Source organism: Quercus lobata, chromosome 3 (genome assembly GCF_001633185.2).
Source record: "Quercus lobata isolate SW786 chromosome 3, ValleyOak3.0 Primary Assembly, whole genome shotgun sequence".
Classification (NCBI taxonomy): Eukaryota; Viridiplantae; Streptophyta; class Magnoliopsida; order Fagales; family Fagaceae; genus Quercus; species Quercus lobata.
Genome location: NC_044906.1, coordinates 56440595 through 56459862, shown reverse-complemented (window position 1 = coordinate 56459862; position 19268 = coordinate 56440595). Strand labels below are relative to the sequence as shown.

General features: G+C 37.5%; 1 protein-coding gene across 1 annotated transcript in view; it reads right to left on the bottom strand.

Annotated features, from left to right (window-relative positions):
* Window positions 1-13212, bottom strand: part of LOC115981113 (cytochrome P450 86B1-like) — a 21169-nt gene extending 7957 nt beyond the window's left edge. The window contains exons 1-2 of the mRNA XM_031103297.1: window positions 13026-13212; window positions 12631-12775 (exon numbers count right to left, since the gene is read on the bottom strand). Coding sequence (XP_030959157.1) covers window positions 12631-12775; window positions 13026-13212 — 332 coding nt within the window. The remainder of the gene's footprint in view (window positions 1-12630; window positions 12776-13025) is intronic.
* Between the last annotated feature and the right edge of the window lie 6056 nt (window positions 13213-19268).

Genomic DNA, 19268 nt, shown 5'->3' with positions numbered 1-19268 from the left:
GGGAATGATCCTTACTCGCGCTACTACATATATTTTTAGGAGTATAAGTCTTATTTTTTGTTGCCTGCGACAACACACCAACTACATCCCACAAAACATCTATATCTTTTACCATCTCTACACTTCTCAAGAGATATCAAACAATCATACTAAAAGCCCTTCTTATGGAAGGCATGAACCTCTATTACTAAAGTCCTCCTAGAAGGCACCAAGATCTCATATCAAAGCCCTTCTCTTAGAAGGCACAATTACTTCTTACATAAAGTCCTTCTCATGGAAGGTAACACTATTCATAACTTTACAACAACTAAAAGAGCATTGTCAAAAGGGAAACTCATTCAAGTGCATGATAAGAGAAGTAAGCTTAACCAGCCCCTACACATAGTTGGCCATACTCTCTCTCCCTCTAGTCGCACCCATTTTTTCCCCTCAATCTTGAAGTTATTATGGCAAATTGCCTCTCTACCGCTGGGGTCACTCTATTAGGATATTATCAACTCATCGAAGTTGTATAGTTGGGGCTACAAACCATACAAAGATAAGTGACTTTGCTTCCTTATCTTTAAATTTACATCATTGAGTATGTGATTATTTTATAGTTAAAAACATATTACTTTATTCCAACTACTATTACAACTATTAACCAAGGCTTAAACTCATTTAAATGTACGATAAGAGGGGCAAACTTAACTAGCCTGCTGGCATTCTACTGGAATCCTGTCAACTCACTGATGCTACACAGCTAGGCTGTAAACCATCAGAGATAAGTGACTTTGCTTTCATATCTTTAAATTTACATCATTAAGTACATGATTACTTTGCTTCTGAATAAATACTATATTTCAACTACTATTACAACTACTAATCAAAGTATTATATCAAACACATATTATATATTTATTCGACCATTATCGTGATTCTTAGACTTTGGCTTTAATGGTCTTGTAGGTTTAAAAGTACGCCGGTAGCCATTGGACCATGTGGCCCAATGTTGAGTTTCGGAGGCAACTCCCCAAAAAGAACCCGGGCCTAGTAAGGTCATCCTTCCAACGGACCACACATGGCCGAGGAACCAAAAAAGGCCCCCGAACAATCATCAAGTATCAAAACGGCTAATGGAGGCAATCATGGAATTAAAGGTGATTTACTTGAAAACCAGATTTTGGAGATTGACAGAGAATTAAATTTGGTTGAAATTTCAAGGAACGAAAAAAGGGGAGATACGGATAATCATAACGAGGTCGTTTTGGACTTTCCTAATGAGAAGAAGAAGAAAAAAAAAAAAAAAAAGCTACTATGAGGGTGCATTCGAGAATGGTGCTGGTCATGTGGCAAACTTAAATGAAAACCCTCCAATTATTAGATAAACATACCAACCCGAGGAGCTTGGAAAAAATTCTGGTAGTGCACAAAAAGGGCAAACTTCAACCAAAACTTGGACTAGATTAGCAAGACGTGCACAAGAATCTAATGATGGAGGCAAAGAAGGGATTGGCTATTGCATTAAACAATCTTTCATGGAAGTGGATGGGTGTGGGATTCAAAAGAAACGAAGGTTGGCTCCTTCCAATAGCAAAAGAAATTTACTAGTGGCGAAGGCTGATTGTCAGCCTCGCCAAGAGCAATGAATCTCCTTTGTTGGAACTGTTAGGGGCTTGAGAACCTTCTGATAGAGCAGGAGCTTGGGGATTTGATCTGGGCACAAGACCCCTTAGTCGTGTTCTTAGCCAAAACATGGCTAGATGAAGCAAGGCTAGAAGAAATACGAGTAAATTTGAAGTTTGGTGGATCGAAGTCTGTCATGAAACGAGAGGAAGGGGAATTGTAATTTTTTGGAAAAAGGATGTCGACTTCTCTTTAGGCACCTTTTCTCCAAACCATATTGATGGCATTTTGAACAAGGGGAAGGAGGATGAATGGAGGTTTACAGGTTTTTATGGGGAGCCAGAAACACAGAATCATCATCTATCATGGACCTACCTTTGAAGACTTAAGACTAGGAATTTGATTCCTTGGCTGTGTGCAAGAGATTTTAATGAGATTACTTGAAGTCATGAGAAGAAAGGAGGAAGACTAAGGCCAGAAAGACAAATGGAAGAATTTAGAGAAGTTCTTGACGAGTGTGGATTCAGAGATCTTGGCTTTGTGGGAGGAAAATTCACATGGTGTAATGGCCATCCGGATGGCTTCACTATTTTGGAGAGGATAGATAGAGCGGTTGCAACCATAGAGTGGATCGAAAAATTTCCTGCTAGTAAGGTGATGCACTTGGAGTGTGGTTTGTCGGACCATAAGCCAATCCTTATTTGCCTTAATGGCATCCCAAAAATCTGACAAAAACCATGGCGTTTTGAACACATGTGGTTGAAGTAAGAAAGGTGTAGGGAAATAGTTGAAGAGGCATGGTCACTTGAAACTAATGGGCATGCCATGGTTCGGGTTGAAGGCAAGATTGGGCACTGCCAATCAAGACTAAAATGGTTGAGAGGTGGCTATTGGGAACATTACTTAGCAATTAAAGGAAAAAAAAAAAAAAAAAAGAACAGTTACGAAAGGCAGAAGATGCAGCAATAGTTGGGAAGTCTATAAGTAGGGTGATGCAACTAAAAAGGGAGATAAATGACCTCCTATCAAAGAAGGAAAAAATGTGGAGGCAAAGATCATGCACTTTATTGCTACATGAAGGGGATGGAAATACTAGATTTTTTCATAGTTAAGCTACTCATAGATTCTGGCGTAATAGAATTGAGGTGTTAGAAAATTCGGTGGGGGAAAAGTGTGAGGAAGAGGGGGAAATAGCAAATATACTGATTGAGTTCTATGACAATTTATTTTCCTCATCCTCTCCGAATCAGATTAAGGAAGCTCTAGAAGCCATGCCATTGGTGATTATGGATGAGATGAACAATGAACTTGCTACCCTTTTTCAAAGAATTGAAGTGGAATTAGTTATGAAATAGATGGATCCACTAAAAGCCCCGGGTCCGAATGGGATGCCTCTATTATTTTTCCAACTATTTTGGCTAACCATAGAGGAGGATATGACAGAAGTAGTCCTAACTTGCCTCAATTCTGGTACAATCCCTCCTTCCATTAATTGAACCTTCATCACACTCACCCCGAAGGTAAAAAGCCAGGTAAGAGTTTCTGAATTTCACCCTGTAAGGTTGAATTTATTCAACCATCTATTTGGCTTTATTCTGTGCCAAATTTGCTTGTAATTCAGCATTTAGTAACCCTGTATTTAGGTGGGTTTGATGTAAGGGTAGTGAGTGAGATAGAGTGAAGATTGCTCAAAAGTGTGCAAGAAAACAGAGACTCGCGGCTTCAAGCCGCCAGATGCAGCACACGTGCCAAGCATGCTGGAAGGTGAACAGTCATGCAAGCTGGAGCACTACAGGACAAAACAGGACAACTGACCATACAATTATCTCGCGACTGGATCTCGCGAGTTGGTTAAGCCGCAAGCCACCCCTGTTTTGTAAAACCTGACGTTTCACATTCCTCTCCCACTCTAGTATAAATACCCCTTTTACCCACGATTGTGAGAGAGTTTCCAGAGAGAATTTTGAGAGAGAAAACCTAAAGAAAAACAAGATTGATTCACCCACAATCTATACATTAGAGTCTCTTCAAATTCCTCAACTCTCTTCCTCTCCATTGTCAAATCCTTGAGAGGCATTATACCAAACCTGGTTCTCACCATCATCATCACTGTGAGACAGTTGTTTGGATTTCTAGGAAGCAGTTAGGAAGGAACCAATCTTCATTGGTTGATGCTACGGTCTAGTAGTGGAATCTGAGAAGCTAGAAAAGAAAAATGTTCGGCGCAACCTCGTTGGAGCAAGAAGCTTGGAGGGCTTAGGTGCACTAGGTAGATTAGGCTTGGAGGGTCTATTACTGTCCATGTATCCCAACTGTATTTTCTAGTGGATTGTTTACCGCTTGGAGGGCGGCGGAGAGGTTTTACGCCAAGGGCTTCGGTTTCCTCTTCGATAACACATCGCGTGTTGTCTTTGTGTTTGCATCTTCCTTCCTCTCTATCTTTGCCTTTTTATTATCTGCTGTGGATTGTGTTTTGTTTCGGCTTAGATAGTTTTTACCAATTTCATATTATAGCATATGTTAAGTTTCCGCACACTAGTTGTTTGACATATTGCTTGAATTGGTTAAATTGTAATTTGGGGGTCTAAACGTTCAAAGGTGTTTATACACGTTTTTGAACTTTCACACCCTATAGCACTTTGTAATACTCTTTACAAGATTATTTCTAAAGTTCTAGCAAATAGACTTAAGAAATTATTACCTAGTGTTATTTCGGAATCTCAAAATGCCTTTTAGTCTAGTAAAGCTATTTCTAATAATATTTTGGTGGTCTTTGAAACTCTACATCATATGAAATCTCAAAAATCTAAGAAGACGGGTTTTATGGCTATGGAGTTAGATATTAGCAAGGTATATGATAGAGTTGAATGGAAATTTTTGATAAAGATTATGGAGAAAATGGGCTTTCGTGAAAAATGGATGTCTCTTATTTTTGAGTGCATTAGCACGATGTCTTACTCGATTTTGGTGAATGGAAAGCCTAAGGGAGATATTAGACCTTCAAGAGGGATTAGACAAGGCGACCCTTTGTCCCCCTATCTTTTTTTGCTATGCTCGGAAGGATTAAATAGGATGCTTCAAAGGGCAGCCCATAATGACCAAATAAGAGGTCCTCTTTATTTAAAAATGGCCTGAAAATCTCACATCTTTTTTTTTGCAGATGATAGCTTGTTTTTATGTCGAGCTACTTTGTTTGATTTACAAGAAGTCCAAGCCATTCTCTCTTTGTATGAATGTGCTTTAGGCCAAAAGCTCAACTGGGAGAAAACTTCCATATTTTTTAGCAAGGCAGCAAGTGATGAAAATTTCTAGGGGGTACCACAGTTAAAAGAGTATGAAAAGTACCTTGGTTTACCGGTGGTGGTAGGAAGGAATAAAAAAGAGAGCCTAAGATACATAAAAGAAAGGGTATGGAATAAAATCCAAGGTTGGAAAGAAAAAATCTTGTCACAAGCAGGGAGAGAAGTTCTACTAAAGGCGGTGCAAGCAATTCTGAACTTCACCATGAGTTGCTTTAAATTACTGGTTAGTCTTTGTAATGAGATTGTGGCTATGATTCGAAAATTCTATTGGGGGCAGAAGGGGGAGCAAAGAAAGATCCGTTGGAAAAAATGCAAAACTCTTTGTAAACCAAAATCAGAGGGAGGAATGGGATTCAAAGATTTGGAGAAATTCAATGACGCAATGTTGGCAAAACAGGTATGGAGGTTGCTAAGGGACCAGAATTCTCTCTTTTATCGTGTATTCAAAGTCAAATATTTTCCAAGGGGTTCGGTTTTGGAAGCTACAGCCTCATCCGAGTCCTTTGCTTGGCAAAGTATTATTAAAGCAAGGAAGGTGATTTCAAAGGGAATGAGATGGAGGATTGGAGATGTGAAGAGCAATGATATATACACTGATAATTGGCTACCAGGTATGGGGTTTTCAAAAGTTATTTCCCCACAGGTACTTGAGTTAGAAAGGGCAAAAGTTTCAGTTCTCATATCCCTTGTTATAGGTACTTGGGATCAGACTCTTCTACACCAACATTTCATTAATTTTGAAGCTCAATGTATCATGGCTATCCCTTTGTGTCTAACAAATCAAAGAGATGTATTAATATGGCCTGGCTGTTCCAATGGAGAATATTCGGTCAAATCGGGTTGTAAAATGTTGTGTGAGGATGAAAATAGTTCTGCGGCATCGACTTCAGATGATTCGCAACATAAGTCCTTTTGGAAGTGTATTTGGAAGATCCAGTTTCCAAATAAGGTAAAAACATTCCTTTGGCAGGTCTACTCTACTGCACTACCTACAAAAGTGAACTTGAAGAAGAGAAAAATTCTTGAAGATACACGATGCAGCGCCTGTCATTTAGCACAAGAGACTACCTTTCATGCCATCTAGAGTTGCAAAGAATTACAACATGTATGGTTCCCCTATTTCAGTTGGATTAGAGCAGAGTACCCAAGCTTTAGAGAGGTTCAAGAATTGATTCATTTGATCGGGATGGAGAAATAGAGATTGGAATTGCTTGTGGTAGGGGTGTGGTTCATATGGAATTGTATGAACAAATTACAACTCAAAGAACCCAACTTGGACAGAAATAAAATCTTCAGTACAACGGTGCGATACCTCTCGAATTTTCAAATGAAGTTCCCAAGGAAAGAAATCAAGCTTCCAACGATAAGGGAAAAATGGAGTCCCCTTTTTGAGCGAGATGTATAAAACTAATTATGACGGGGCTATGTTTGAAGACTCAGAAGAGGCAGGGATCGGAGTGGTAGTTTGCAATGCTAGTGGAGAAGTGTTAGTTGCATTTTCAGAGAAAATTCTCTTCCCCGGCTTGGTGGATTTGGTGGAGGTCATAGTTGTAAGAAGGGCAACTCAATTCATTGTGGAATTGGGCATATCATAGTCGGTCTTTGAAGGAGATTCAGAGGTTGTGTATAAGGCTTTGAAAGCAGTTGATGTGGGTCATTCCTCAATTGGTTAGTATGTCAAAGACATAATGTCTATTGTCGGTTCGCTTTAAACCTTTTCTTTCTCTCATATCAGGAGGCAGGGTAACTGCGTTGCTCATGCCTTAGCCAAGAGAGCAAGATTTTCTTTTCCATTATTAGTCTGGATGGAGCATGTTCCTTCAGATGTGTATCCATTTGTAGTTTTAGATTCCTAGTTTTCTAATAATATTGAGTGGTATTAATTCTCAAAAAAAGAAAAAAAAAAAGAAAAAAAAAGAAAAGAAAATTGAGTTCAATTATATTATATGCCATTAGAAAAAAGAAACACAAATTGTTAACATTAAAAATTTGAACATGTTGCTTGAGTGATTGGCCAAGTAATTAATTGTTTTTAGTCTTAAAAAATAGGGAAAAATGTCCAAATACCCCTTGAACTTTAAGCTAGTGGTCATTACACCCCCTGAACTTTTATCTTGGCCAATTTACTCCTTAAACTTCACACGTCTACCAATTCACTACATATGTTAGTTTTCTGTTAAAATACTAATAGAATATGCAACTAAAACTCATGCGATGTTAGAAATGTTTTGAGTGTAAGAGAGAGAAATGGTAAGAACTATTGCATCATCCCTGTGTGCCAGAAATTTATGCTTGCCATTCGAGTTCTTGTTTTGCCTTTCAATAGTATATATGGATCCATACCTTACAAACCCAAAAGAAAAAAGAAAAAGTCTCAGATCTCTAAAACCAATTAGCTTCAATTTTAAGAAGGCTATAATGGATCTGGACATAAGGGATTGTGCTTCCTAGACTTTGATCACCAAACCCAAACAAATTAAGGTACCTTTTTTATAGTTATTGATTGAAGGAATTTATATTCAATTGTTTCTTCTTGTTTTTTTACCCAAAAAAAAAATTCTAGGTTTTGATGAATTTCATGGAATTTTGTTGTTTGTGTTGTTGGGATTTGGAATTGATTGGTGGGTTTTGGTTAGATTTCTTTGTTGGGTCAGTAAAGATTGTTAATTTAGATAGGGACTTGTTGGAATTTGATCTATTTTTTAAATACAACTCGCAAAGAATTCATCCACACAATGTTTGAAGGGTAAAACATTAGTGAACTTCGACATTCCAGCTTTTTTGAATGAAGCACATTATAAAAAATAGAGTTCCAAAATTGAGGCATCTTGGGAAATCTTTGGAATGTAAATATCAGTGTCATGGTGGCTATCAAATAGTGATCCATATATGTTGTTGAAAGGCATGGTAGGACCACAGAAGGCAAGAAAAAAATTCTCGGCACCGAAGAGGGATAATGCGTTGGTTTTTACCATATGTCTCTCTTGCACTCAAAACATGGCTCTCTCTTCTTCCTTTGGGGTTCAAATGATTGGTTTTGGTATTTTAACATAACACGTGTTTTAGATGCATATTTGTTAGTATTTTGACAGCAAACTAACAGATGTAATGAATTGGCAGATGTGTGAAGTTTAGGGAGTAAATTAGCCAAAATAAAAGTTTAGAGAGTGTAATGGCCACTAGCTTAAAGTTCAAGGCATATTTGGGCATTTTTCCCTATTTTATTTAACAAAACCTATAATACCCAAAACATTAACATTTGTAATTAATTTATTTCCTTCTTTTTTTTCATTCCATTAATTCTAGGGTTAATTAATTGGGTCAAAAATTTTGAGAGGTTGATAAAGGAAGGTAATCAAGCAATTAAAATAAGATATTTCCTAAATTAAAAGTCATAACATTTGAAATTCAAATTTAATTTGGAATTAAAACTAAGAGCATTTTTAAAAGGAAAGTCTTAACTATTAAAATCCTTTCAAGTTTGAAAAGATAATTAAGTCTAGTTGTGATTGATTCAAGATTCAAATATTTTCCATGATACCACCGCACACCCTTGTTGCAATGGTTACTCTATAAGTATAAGTGTTTGTGGGGTATGGGACGTAAGGGCTAGGATTTAAGTCTCCAGAAGAGAGTTTTACACACATATACACTTAGATTAGGTTAGAGTAGAATTTCTATCTTGTATCAAAAATATATATATTCCATGATGAATGAATTAATTAAGATTTAATTAAGGAAATAAAGATTGATTATTTTTTAAGACTAGAATTAATAAAATTAAAAAAAAAAATTGAGAAAGAAGACATTGAATTCTTTTATTCCAAAACGATGGCCAAATTAGCCTAAACAAAAGGGGAAATTGATGGTGGAACATCCTCCATCCATATTACATTGTCAGGAAAGTTAACTGCTTTTCTGATACAAGATAGAATTTTTATTCTAGCCTAACCTAAGTGTATATGTATGTGAAACTCCCTCTTAGAGACTTGAACCTCGTCCCTTGCCCCCCACACTCCATAAGTATTTATACTTGTAGAGTGACCACTGCACCAAGGGTGCGCAGTGGTAGAAATTTAATTGCTAATTTAGCCAAATAGTGTGCAAATTTGTTACCCTTACTCTTAACATGAGAGTAGAATAATTCAAAAAAATTGTTCTAAAAAACACTTGCATCCAAAATAACTAAACCCTAAGATGCCAGACCTTGCTCCTTTAACTTCAATCCTAACATCACAATACTTGAATCCCCCTCAACTACCACTCTATCCAACCCACCTCCTCTAGTTGTCCTTGGCACCACCCACTTCTGATCAAAAGTAATAGTATTGAGAGTTCAATCAAGCCTTACTTCATCTGCCCATGTTTCGACTATGATCACAACAGAGGGATCTTTTTCCCATATTATTTCAACAAACTAGGGTTCCCAAGCCCACGATAGTTGCATACAAAGAGATTCATGGCTTTTGGCGAGGCTAGGAAGCAGCTGCCACCAATATCTATAATTGAGAAACGTTCCTTTTTGAAACTGGTTGTCTTTTGTTTGGTAACACACTAAGGAACCATGACAGTCATCATTCACTCTCTTGCCTAAGCAACTTGGCTCTCCATGGGAGATCTGTGAGAGAGGTACACCTTGGGATTATAGCAATCTAGTCAATGTACCCTAGGTTGCTGGAATTTTCTATTGTTGCAAAATAGCCAAGTCTCGACTTGGGGCATCAGAGGAGATGCTGATTATAATTTAATTGGTTAAGTTTGATAAGGTGATTCTCAAGAGACAACCCAATTAATCTTTATATATTAACAAATTATAGTGAATAATGCTAGAGATACATAATATATTATAAACTGCTGATGTAGTGAGTGATTATTGGTAAATGAAAAATTGATATTAATAGTGGACCTAGATAAAAATCAATAAGAGGTTGGCCGCATCAACATTTTGTAAAAATGTTATAAAATAGTTTGTGATTATAGGACTACTCAATTAGAATTGATTTTGAATTAAAAATCTAATAAGGAAACATCTTAACCAAAGATAATTTCATTTCTAAAAGACTTTGACATTTGAATTTGAATTAGTTTAAGGAAAGTGGGGGATTAAATAAGCATGCAAGACCACCAATAAAGGATCAAGACCACTTAATTTTACCACCATACACTTCTGTTGTGATGGTCACTCCTCAAGTACAAAGTTCTCATGGGGTGGGAGTGGGGGAGGGGGAGAGGGAGCAAGGGTCAAGATTTATGTCTTTAGGAGAGAGTTTCACACACATATAAATTTAGATTAAACTAAAGTAGAATTTCTACCTGTTAAAAAAAAAAAAAAAAAAGAGAGACCACTTAAGTTTTTTTTTTTTTTTTTTTTTTGGGTTGAGAAAGAAGTAAGTCGATTTTATTAAGATAAATCCAATTGGAATATATCATCCAAATCACTAGGTAGAGATTTTACCCATACATCCGTTTCTGCAGATAAAACTACTCTTCTAGCTAAGGCATAAGCTAATCTATTCCTTTCCCTTCTAACCTATTTAAACTTGCAGAACCTTAGAGAAGCACTGACTCTCCTGCACTTATCAATCACATGGCCAAAAAGTGTATTACACCTCTTCAAATAATTCAAAGCCGATATCACCCTTAAGCAATCTCCCTCGAACTCAACACTGAACAAACTTAATTCCATAGCAAACCAAATTGCCCTTCTTGCTACCAATGCCTTTGCCAATTCCACGGTCTGGACCAAAGGTATTTTCTGACGTAACGTAGCAATAACTTGGCCCGTGTGATCGCAAAAAACCATTCTGATCCTAGCACAATTTGAATCATCAAAGAAGGCTGCATCAAAATTACCTTTGTAATGCTGCTCAGGTAGTGGGCACTAGCGAACTCCATCAACCCAAGAAACATGTCGAGAGGGCCAAGAATTCACACTAAAAAAACTCCTCAACAAGCTCCTTAGCTCGACTTCCCAAGTCTTAAAGACTCTAGGTATATTAATGCTCTCAAATCAAATTCTGTCTCTACCATAAAAACCAGGCAATAGTGGAGAACAAAGCAATCCGGTAAGTCAAAAACCTGTTCATCACTTCCTCTATCAAATTGGTAAAAGTCTAGTATTGTCTCTGATACAGAGGAGCAAAGTTTAGGTCGGATTTCCAAACATATTGGGCCTAATCACATAGCCATAAGCTACGTAGAAGCGTTTCCCTTTGCTCACCACACTGGTCACAGGTCTCATTGATGGGAACATGTTGAGCACAAAGGTTTTGCTTCATCGAAAGAAAGTCCTTAGCTGTGCGCCACATGAAATGATGAATCTTATTAGGGGACCAAATCTTCCAGAGTTTCTTCCACAAGCACTTCTGCTCTATCATCGTGGATGAACTCGGATTGGTATTCCACTCTTCCAAAGCCAAGAAATGATACGTGCTTCTAACACAATAGCTCCCATCTGTCGTGAAAGGCCAAACCAACAAATCTTCATCACATGCCTCACTAACTTGGACTCGGCTCACCATTTCAGCTTCCCAAGGGTAAAAAGTTGCTGCTAGCTTACTCGGGTCCCAAGTTTTTGTGTTGGTACAGAACAAGTCACAGACTCGAGACACTGTAGAATCAAGTTTAGGGGAAATTATTTTATTGTAGCATGGATCTGGCAACCATCTATGCTTCCAAACCTTAATTTGTTGCCCACTCCCAACCTGCCAAATTGTACCCTTCTCTATCACCTCCCGAGCTTGCAAGATACTCCTCCATGCATAGGAGCATTTTGGATGAATAGGATCATCCAATAAACTACAATTTAGGAAGTACCTTGCAGTAAAAACTTTATTGAGAAGCGTATCTTTTTGGTGAACAAGTCTCCACACTTGTTCGGCTAATAAGGCATTGTTGAATTTTTTAATATCCCAAAAGCCCATCCCCCTAACTGATTTTGATGAACACAAAGAACTTCATTTAACCCAGTGAATCTTTTTTGCATCACCTTGTCCCCACCGAAATCTATGGATCATCATTTCTATCTCCTTGCACAAGCTAATCAGTAATTTAAAGACACTCATTGAATATGTTGGGATAAACTGAATTATCACTTTAATCATCACCTCCTTTCCTTCCTATGATAGTAGCTTCGCTTTCCAGCCTTGCATTCTAGCCCAAATCTGCTCCTTCATAGTGACAAAACAAGCTTTCTTATTCCTACCAATGAAAGAAGGAAGGTACAAATATTTCTCATAGTGCTGGATAGCCGGTACTCTAAGGGACACTTTAATGGTTTCCTGTGTTTGATCATTAGTGTTTTTGCCAAAGAAAAGGGTAGTTTTCGCCTGATTTATCATTTGGCCATATGTAGCCTCATAATAAACAAGCAAAGTTTGAATTTCCTAACATTCCTCCTAGGTTGATTTGTAGAAAATCAGGCAATCATCAGCAAAAATAAGTGGGTAAGTTTTGGTCCATTCCTGCATAGAGAAAAACGCTCTATATCTCCCTCCCTTGCTAATCTTCTAAGGATGGCATCAAGCCCTTCTGCACAAAATAGGAACAAAAAAGGTGAGAGAGGATCACCCTGCCTTAAACCCCTAAAGGAGGTAATAATTCCCTTTGGCTCTCCATTAACCAAAATGGAGTAAGAAATGGTGCTGATACACTCCATAATGCCACCCAACAGGCTTGGAAACCCATTTTTAGGAGTATTTTCTCAAGGAAAATCCACTCCAACCTATCAAAGGCCTTGTTCGTATCCATCTTAAGAGCCATAAAACCCTTCTTCCTTGTACAGTTAGTTTTCATGTGGTGCAAAGTTTCAAAAGCTATCAAGATGTTATCAGTAATCAAATGATCAGCAGTGAACACACTTTCAGTTTCTGAAATAATAGAATTAAGCATAGGCTTAAGATGATTTGCAATAACTTTACTCACAATCTTATAAATCACATTACATAAGCTTATAGGTCGAAAATCAGAGACCTTTTCTAGATTATTGACCTCAGGAATCAAAGTGATGAAAGTATGGTGTATAGATTTCAAGATAGCACCTAAGTTTAGACAAGATTGCCTGGTGTACATCCATCCCAATATCAATCCAATAGGTTTGGAAGAAGAGAGGGGGCATACCATCTGGTCCTGGGGCCTTTAAAGGTGCCATTTCCTTTAGAGCAGCATCCACTTCCTCACTTGTGTAAGGCAGAACTAGATCGACTCGCATCTCATCAGTCACTACCTCATCCACCTCATCCAAAATTCGGTCTAAATCATGGGCTTGTGAGGAATTGAACAACCGAGAGTAAAACTCATTCAACATTCCCGCACAAGTATCCTCATCCTTATGCCACACATCATCGTTATCCTTCAAACCTTTTATAAAAAATTTCCTCTTTCTTTGAGTGGCTGACCTATGAAAGAATTTAGTATTCTAATCTTCACTTTGCAACCACTGAATCCGAGACCGTTGATGCCACATTTTCTCTTCCCTATCATAAAGAACTAGTAACTCAGATTTAAGGCGAACCACCGTAGTATAGACCCTAGACCTAGCTACTTTGGGAATGTTCAAAGACCACTTAGGTTTAATATAGAAATTCCTTCCCCAAAAAAAAGGTTTAATATAGAAGGACATATAAGATTTAATGAACACTTTTCTTCAAATAAATGCCACTCCTCAATGAGACTTAACCATAAATGTTCATTAAGCCTACAATCTCTGTTTGATATTCACATTTTTGTTCCTAGATGAATCAGGTGTTGTGTGCTGACTCCCTTTTCTTTGCCTTGGTCCATTTGGTGGGTTGCATACTCTTGGGACCGTGTCTACCGCGAGCTGTAATCGTTGGCAACAGTGAGGGGTGCCTACAAATCCAAACCTAATTTTGATAAAGATTGTTTCAAAAACTTGGACCAATAGTCCTGTTCAATCTGATAAAACCATTGTGGGCTATGAATATCACCAATGAAAGGGCTTCCTCCCACTACAACTTTTAATAGATGCTATGTTAGATTTTAGATTTGTTGATGATGGTTGAACAATGCCACGTAGATTTGGCTGGAGATGGTTTCATAGATCCATCCTAGGATGGTAGTGTTGGGGTGGGTGAACAAGGGGGAGGAAAAAGTGGGGTGGTATATACAATATGTAGTATATTTTCTTTGTCAAATAAAATCATGGGCTCTGTTAGTATTGTTGGTCCCTAATGCAGATGAAAATCCTTTTAGAGTGGCAATCATAAACATAACAATCCGTTTAGGGCGGTGATCACAAACATAGAGTTGTATAGTTGCTATGAAAATTAAGTGTCTGTTCGGGCCCTTTTTTCAGTTGCTCGGCCACATGTTGTCCGCTGAAAGGGTGACCTTGCTAGGCCTGAGTTATGTTTCGGGAGTTGCATCCGAAACTCAACATTGGGCCACGTGGTCCAATGGCTACCAGCATACTTTTAAGCCTACAAAACCATTAAAGTCAGAGTCTAAGAATCATGATAATGGTTGAATAAATATAATATATGTTTGATATAATAGCTTTGATTAGTAGTTGTAATAGCAGTTGAAATAAAGTAATATGTATTTAAGGGTGAAGTAATCATGTATTCAATGATATAAATTTAAAGATATGGAGGCAGGGTCACTTATCTTTATATGGTTTGTAGCTTTAGCTGTATAACATCTGTGAGTTGATAGGATTCTAGTAGAATGACTCATCGGTGGAGAGACAGTTTACCATGATAACTTCAAGATTGAAGGGGAAAAATGGGTGCAACTGGAGGGAGAGAGAGTATGTCTAGCTATTTGTAGAAGCAGGTTAAGCTTGTCCCTTTTATCATGCACTTAAATGAGTTTCCCCTTAACAATGCTCTTTTAGTTATTGTGAAACTATGAATAGGATTGCCTTCCACAGGAAGGGTTTTTGTAAGATGTATTTGTGCCTTCTAAGAGAAGGGCTTCATGTAAAATAGATTTATGCCTTCCATGAGAAGGGCTTTGATATGAAGCCTTGGTGCCTTCTAGGAGAAGGGCTTTAGTATTAGAAGTTTATGCCTTCCATGAGAAGGGCTTTTATAAGAGAGGTGGAGAAGTGTATTGAGATGTGCTTATGGGTAGCAAAACAGTAGAATTTCATAGTGAGAGAGTATGAGAGTGGAGTTTAGAAGAGTCGTGGTGTGTTATATGTAATGGTGTAGTAAGTGTGTATGGGATTGTGTGAAAGAAATGAAGAAAGAGATGTTTAGAGATATGGGCAGCAAGATAGATGTATTTTCTAAATATGGAGAGTGAGAGAATGAGTATAAGAGAGTAATGATGTTGTAGTGTATTTAGCACTACTATTGGGATTTTCTGCTAAAGGATGGCATAGAGCTTATAAAGGACATTTATGAGCTAAAGGTTGAAGAGTTTAGTTCCTAATCTGGAAACTAAAAACTTAAAAGTTTAGAACTTCATTAAGAGCTCAAGAAGATAATTAGAAGGAGAGAAAATAGAGAAGTTTATGAGAGAGTTTTTCTTCTCTATTGGTGTGTTTTGAAGTGTTGATGAAGGGCTCTATTTATAGCTGAGTTTAAGGAGGTATTTTAGCAAATACCTCAGCCAAAATCTATTCCAATCAGCAATAAATCTTCAGAAAATCCATCCTAGAATTTGACCAAAAATGGTATGTTTAGCTTTAAGATGTTTTTGCTGTTTTGAGTAATAGCTACTGAATGAAAGAGTAGCAGAAGAGGAAAGTATTTTAGCAAGAAAAAGATAGTTTTTTCAGTTGGTTTTGGTTTTTAGTCAAATGAGGAAAATTAGTAATGTTAAGGTTGTTGGGTCAATTGTCACAACTATTCTGAAAAAGCTATCACAGCTATCATAAGACAACTGTTGCTTGGGGCAGAAGTAGATGAGGTCAGCTGGGAAATGTCAGACTATTGGAAAAGATATTTAGCATTTATTTCATGGGTTTGACTAAAAATGGTAAGATCTCTTTTAAGGGTATATTGCCATTTTGGGTGTAGTAGCTAATTGCTAGGATTTCAGCATTAAATGGCTGGTGATGTCAGTTTCAGCCAGGTGTCAAGTGCTGAACACATTGTTGGGGTTCTGCTGGAAAGGTTTCCTTTTTTGAGTGTTTATATTTTTTATCCAAGATTTTATTACAACACATTCTTAGGAAGTAATAGAATGATTGATTGATAGTTAATAAAGCTTTAGAGATCTAGTCAAAGTCTCATTGTGTTGTGACTTAATCTTGGTAAGCAAGAAAAGCATTTAATGCTCTACTCTAGCAGCTGGTAGAAGAATATTCAATTTGATTGTGGCAGATAGTAGCTGGGTATCAGAGATATTATGAATATTTTATATATTTGGAGATTAAAGATAGCCAATCACATTAGGCCATGTGTTTGAGTTGGATTTTAGCTGAAAGTAGTAATAAGATTTATGTAGAATAATATAATTAAGTTTCTAAATTTGTATAGCCATAGCTAGTGATTGAATTAAATAGCTATTTGTTTAGCATTTAGATGGTTGGGGATTTTGAATATAAGATTTAGTAAAAAATAAATGGGGAGTTTTATTATTTTAAGTGCTATGTGATGAAAAATGCTTACCATATGTTACTTGCTACACACGGACTTGTAAAGTTCAGGGAGTTGGAGAAGACACACCAAGCAACATATTTCTTTTATCAACTTTAAACCGTTGGAGCTTTATTGAACATACTTCTTGGCCCTCCAAACCACGACTCCCAAAATTTCCTCAAAGAGACTCATGAGCTTGGAACATAAGCCGAAGATGAGATGACATACCTTGGGTTTTGTTGTCATTTTGCATAAATATGAGCTTTTGTTAAAGAAGCCGCTTGCCATGAGTGTAAGAGAGGTAATATGGGTCGTGAGCTTTAATTCATTGCTTGAGCCCAATTCATATGTTGATGTTGATGACGTCATGGGGTTATGATCCCAATTAATGAGGAGGAAATGTAGACCATGACTCTGCCTCTTGAAGTAACGATCTTGTGGGCCATGTGAGCCCAATCCATGAGATATAAGCTTATTTTGGGCTTTAAAGAGATTTACCCAAAAAATCAATAATATGTTGATGTGGCATGGGTTACCAACAAAGTAATGCCATATGGGGCGAAAAAAGAGTCTTCAACATTTAGCCCCCCGAGTGCATGGGCTTGTATTGCAAGTGCATGCACGAGTAATGGGTTTGCTTGAAGATCCTTTTAGATGAGATAGTTTGAGATTGTTGACTACTGGAGATAATGCTGTTGGATTGAAGGCAGTAAGGCAATGTTGTAGCTAGTTAGGATTGCAGCTGGATATGGTGCTGCTGGATTGAGGGCAGCAAAGTGATGTTGTAGTTGGTCAGGATTGCAACTGGATGTGGTGCTACTTTGATTATGATTGAGTTTGTTGAAATCGATGCATTTGGAGTTGACTTCATTCTTGTAGTTGTGACCGCAGTTGGTCCATTTAGAAATAATATGAGCACAACTTTCAATATTATGGCTGGAAAGGATACCACTCTTGATTCAGTGGATTGAAGTTGTTGCTGTTGAAAGTGTGAATATTGGGTTTACTATTGGAGTAGTCTAGAATGTAGTTTGATATCATAGCAAATGAATATTTTGATGATACTGCTAATTGTAGTCAATTCTTGAAGAAATTTGATAGAGATGGCCAAGATAATATGAGCTTCCTATTGAGATCCCATCCTTGTTGGAAGAGTTGCTTTAGGAGGCATAGAAATTGAATGGCCACTTGTAGGATTGGCTGCATGATCATGATTGTATTGATAGAGTCATAAGTGATGATCATATTTTTGGATCTGATAGTATTGTTGGAGTAGTAAAATAGGTGCTAGACATGTACAGATTCAATACAATAGAAAGTTCCATAGCTAGAGCAGTAACCTTGATTAGTTGGTGGAGTGACTGGTCTATATGTAGTCCTCATAAATAGATAGTGAAAGACCAAGCCCTCATGTGTAAGATCACAACAACTTTGATGATGACGTTGCAAAGATCCTTGCGGTGTGATGCATAAGACCGCCATGATTCCAATAGTGTAGTACGTGAGACTACCACGGCTTTGAAGAGGGTGCGTGGGAATACCAAATAGTACTTCAATGGATAGAACTCCATTTGTTGCTTGTAATTTTGTGAGAGTGCCAAATTGATGAGTAATGTGTTCTTGAAAGAATTGGCTGCTACTGGACCAATAAACTTGTATAGTGAAAATGCCTCCATTGATATTGTTGTACTTTGTTGTGATAAATATCCAATTGTAGCCCCCAGAGATGGAACCTTTGGATTGATAAGACCAAGCCCCTAAGTGTAGAGAGGCCTTGGATAAGCATATATTAGCAAGTGAGGAGTACTTTGGCAAATTTAGCAATGAATTTGGCACTTTACTACTTGAAATAGTGTAGGTACTTGTGGTCATGATCTTGTATGATGATTGCTTGATTGAGCATGCTAGATCAGTAAGTCTATCTAATGGAGGCATCTATATAGACTAATGGATTTGCTGGAGTTCTAAACATGAGTAGCTGGAGTTTGTTCTGTTTGCCAAGGCAAGCTGCTAGGTGTGTGTCAGTTTGCTACTGGAGTAACCTTTTCTTGATTTGAATAGGTGATTCATCATTCTGGATGACTTTCTGATTTGCTGAATGTAATGAGTGTTGAGTAGATGATAATAATTGAAAATATTTGATCTTTGTGTCATTGTCTATGAAGGAAATAGTATTGGCAGCTTCTAGGAAAGTATGGCTAGCACGAGTTCTAATGGTAAAATAGGAAATACTAGATTGGTGGCGATGGTTTGGATCCAGCAATAGAATAGTACGGTGGCAGCTTTCCCCTTGTGTTTAGGAAGTAAGTTTAGCTGAACCTCTTGTTGCCCTTAAGTAAGAATCAAGGGTGCCACTTGACAATGTTGATAGATAATTCTTTGAAGTGCATGTATTTTGTAGCATGGAGTAGTAGTGTTGATGATTTTGGTTGTCTCCTTTGATACATCCTTTGTTGAACTTGGAAAGTTTGGAAATATCTTCCACTAGTCAACTTTTCCAGTGGTACCAGGTACAGGTGGATTCTCAAGCTATTGGCCATTGACTTCTTGCATTTTTCACCATTCACTAGATCATGATCAGAAGTAACAAGGACTATAAGAGTACTCATCTTGTTTTCTAGTGATGCAAGGCTTTTACTGATGTAGTAATTTTTCAGACCTTTGCAACAGCTGGGTAGATTATGTGATGTGAAGATATAGCAGTAGGGAGTTTGGAATAGTGCCATGAGATTGTTGGATGGACTCAAGTAAGACTTGGATATGATTTTTGATTATGGAGGGCACCAAGAGTGATCCTTAATTCTTCCTG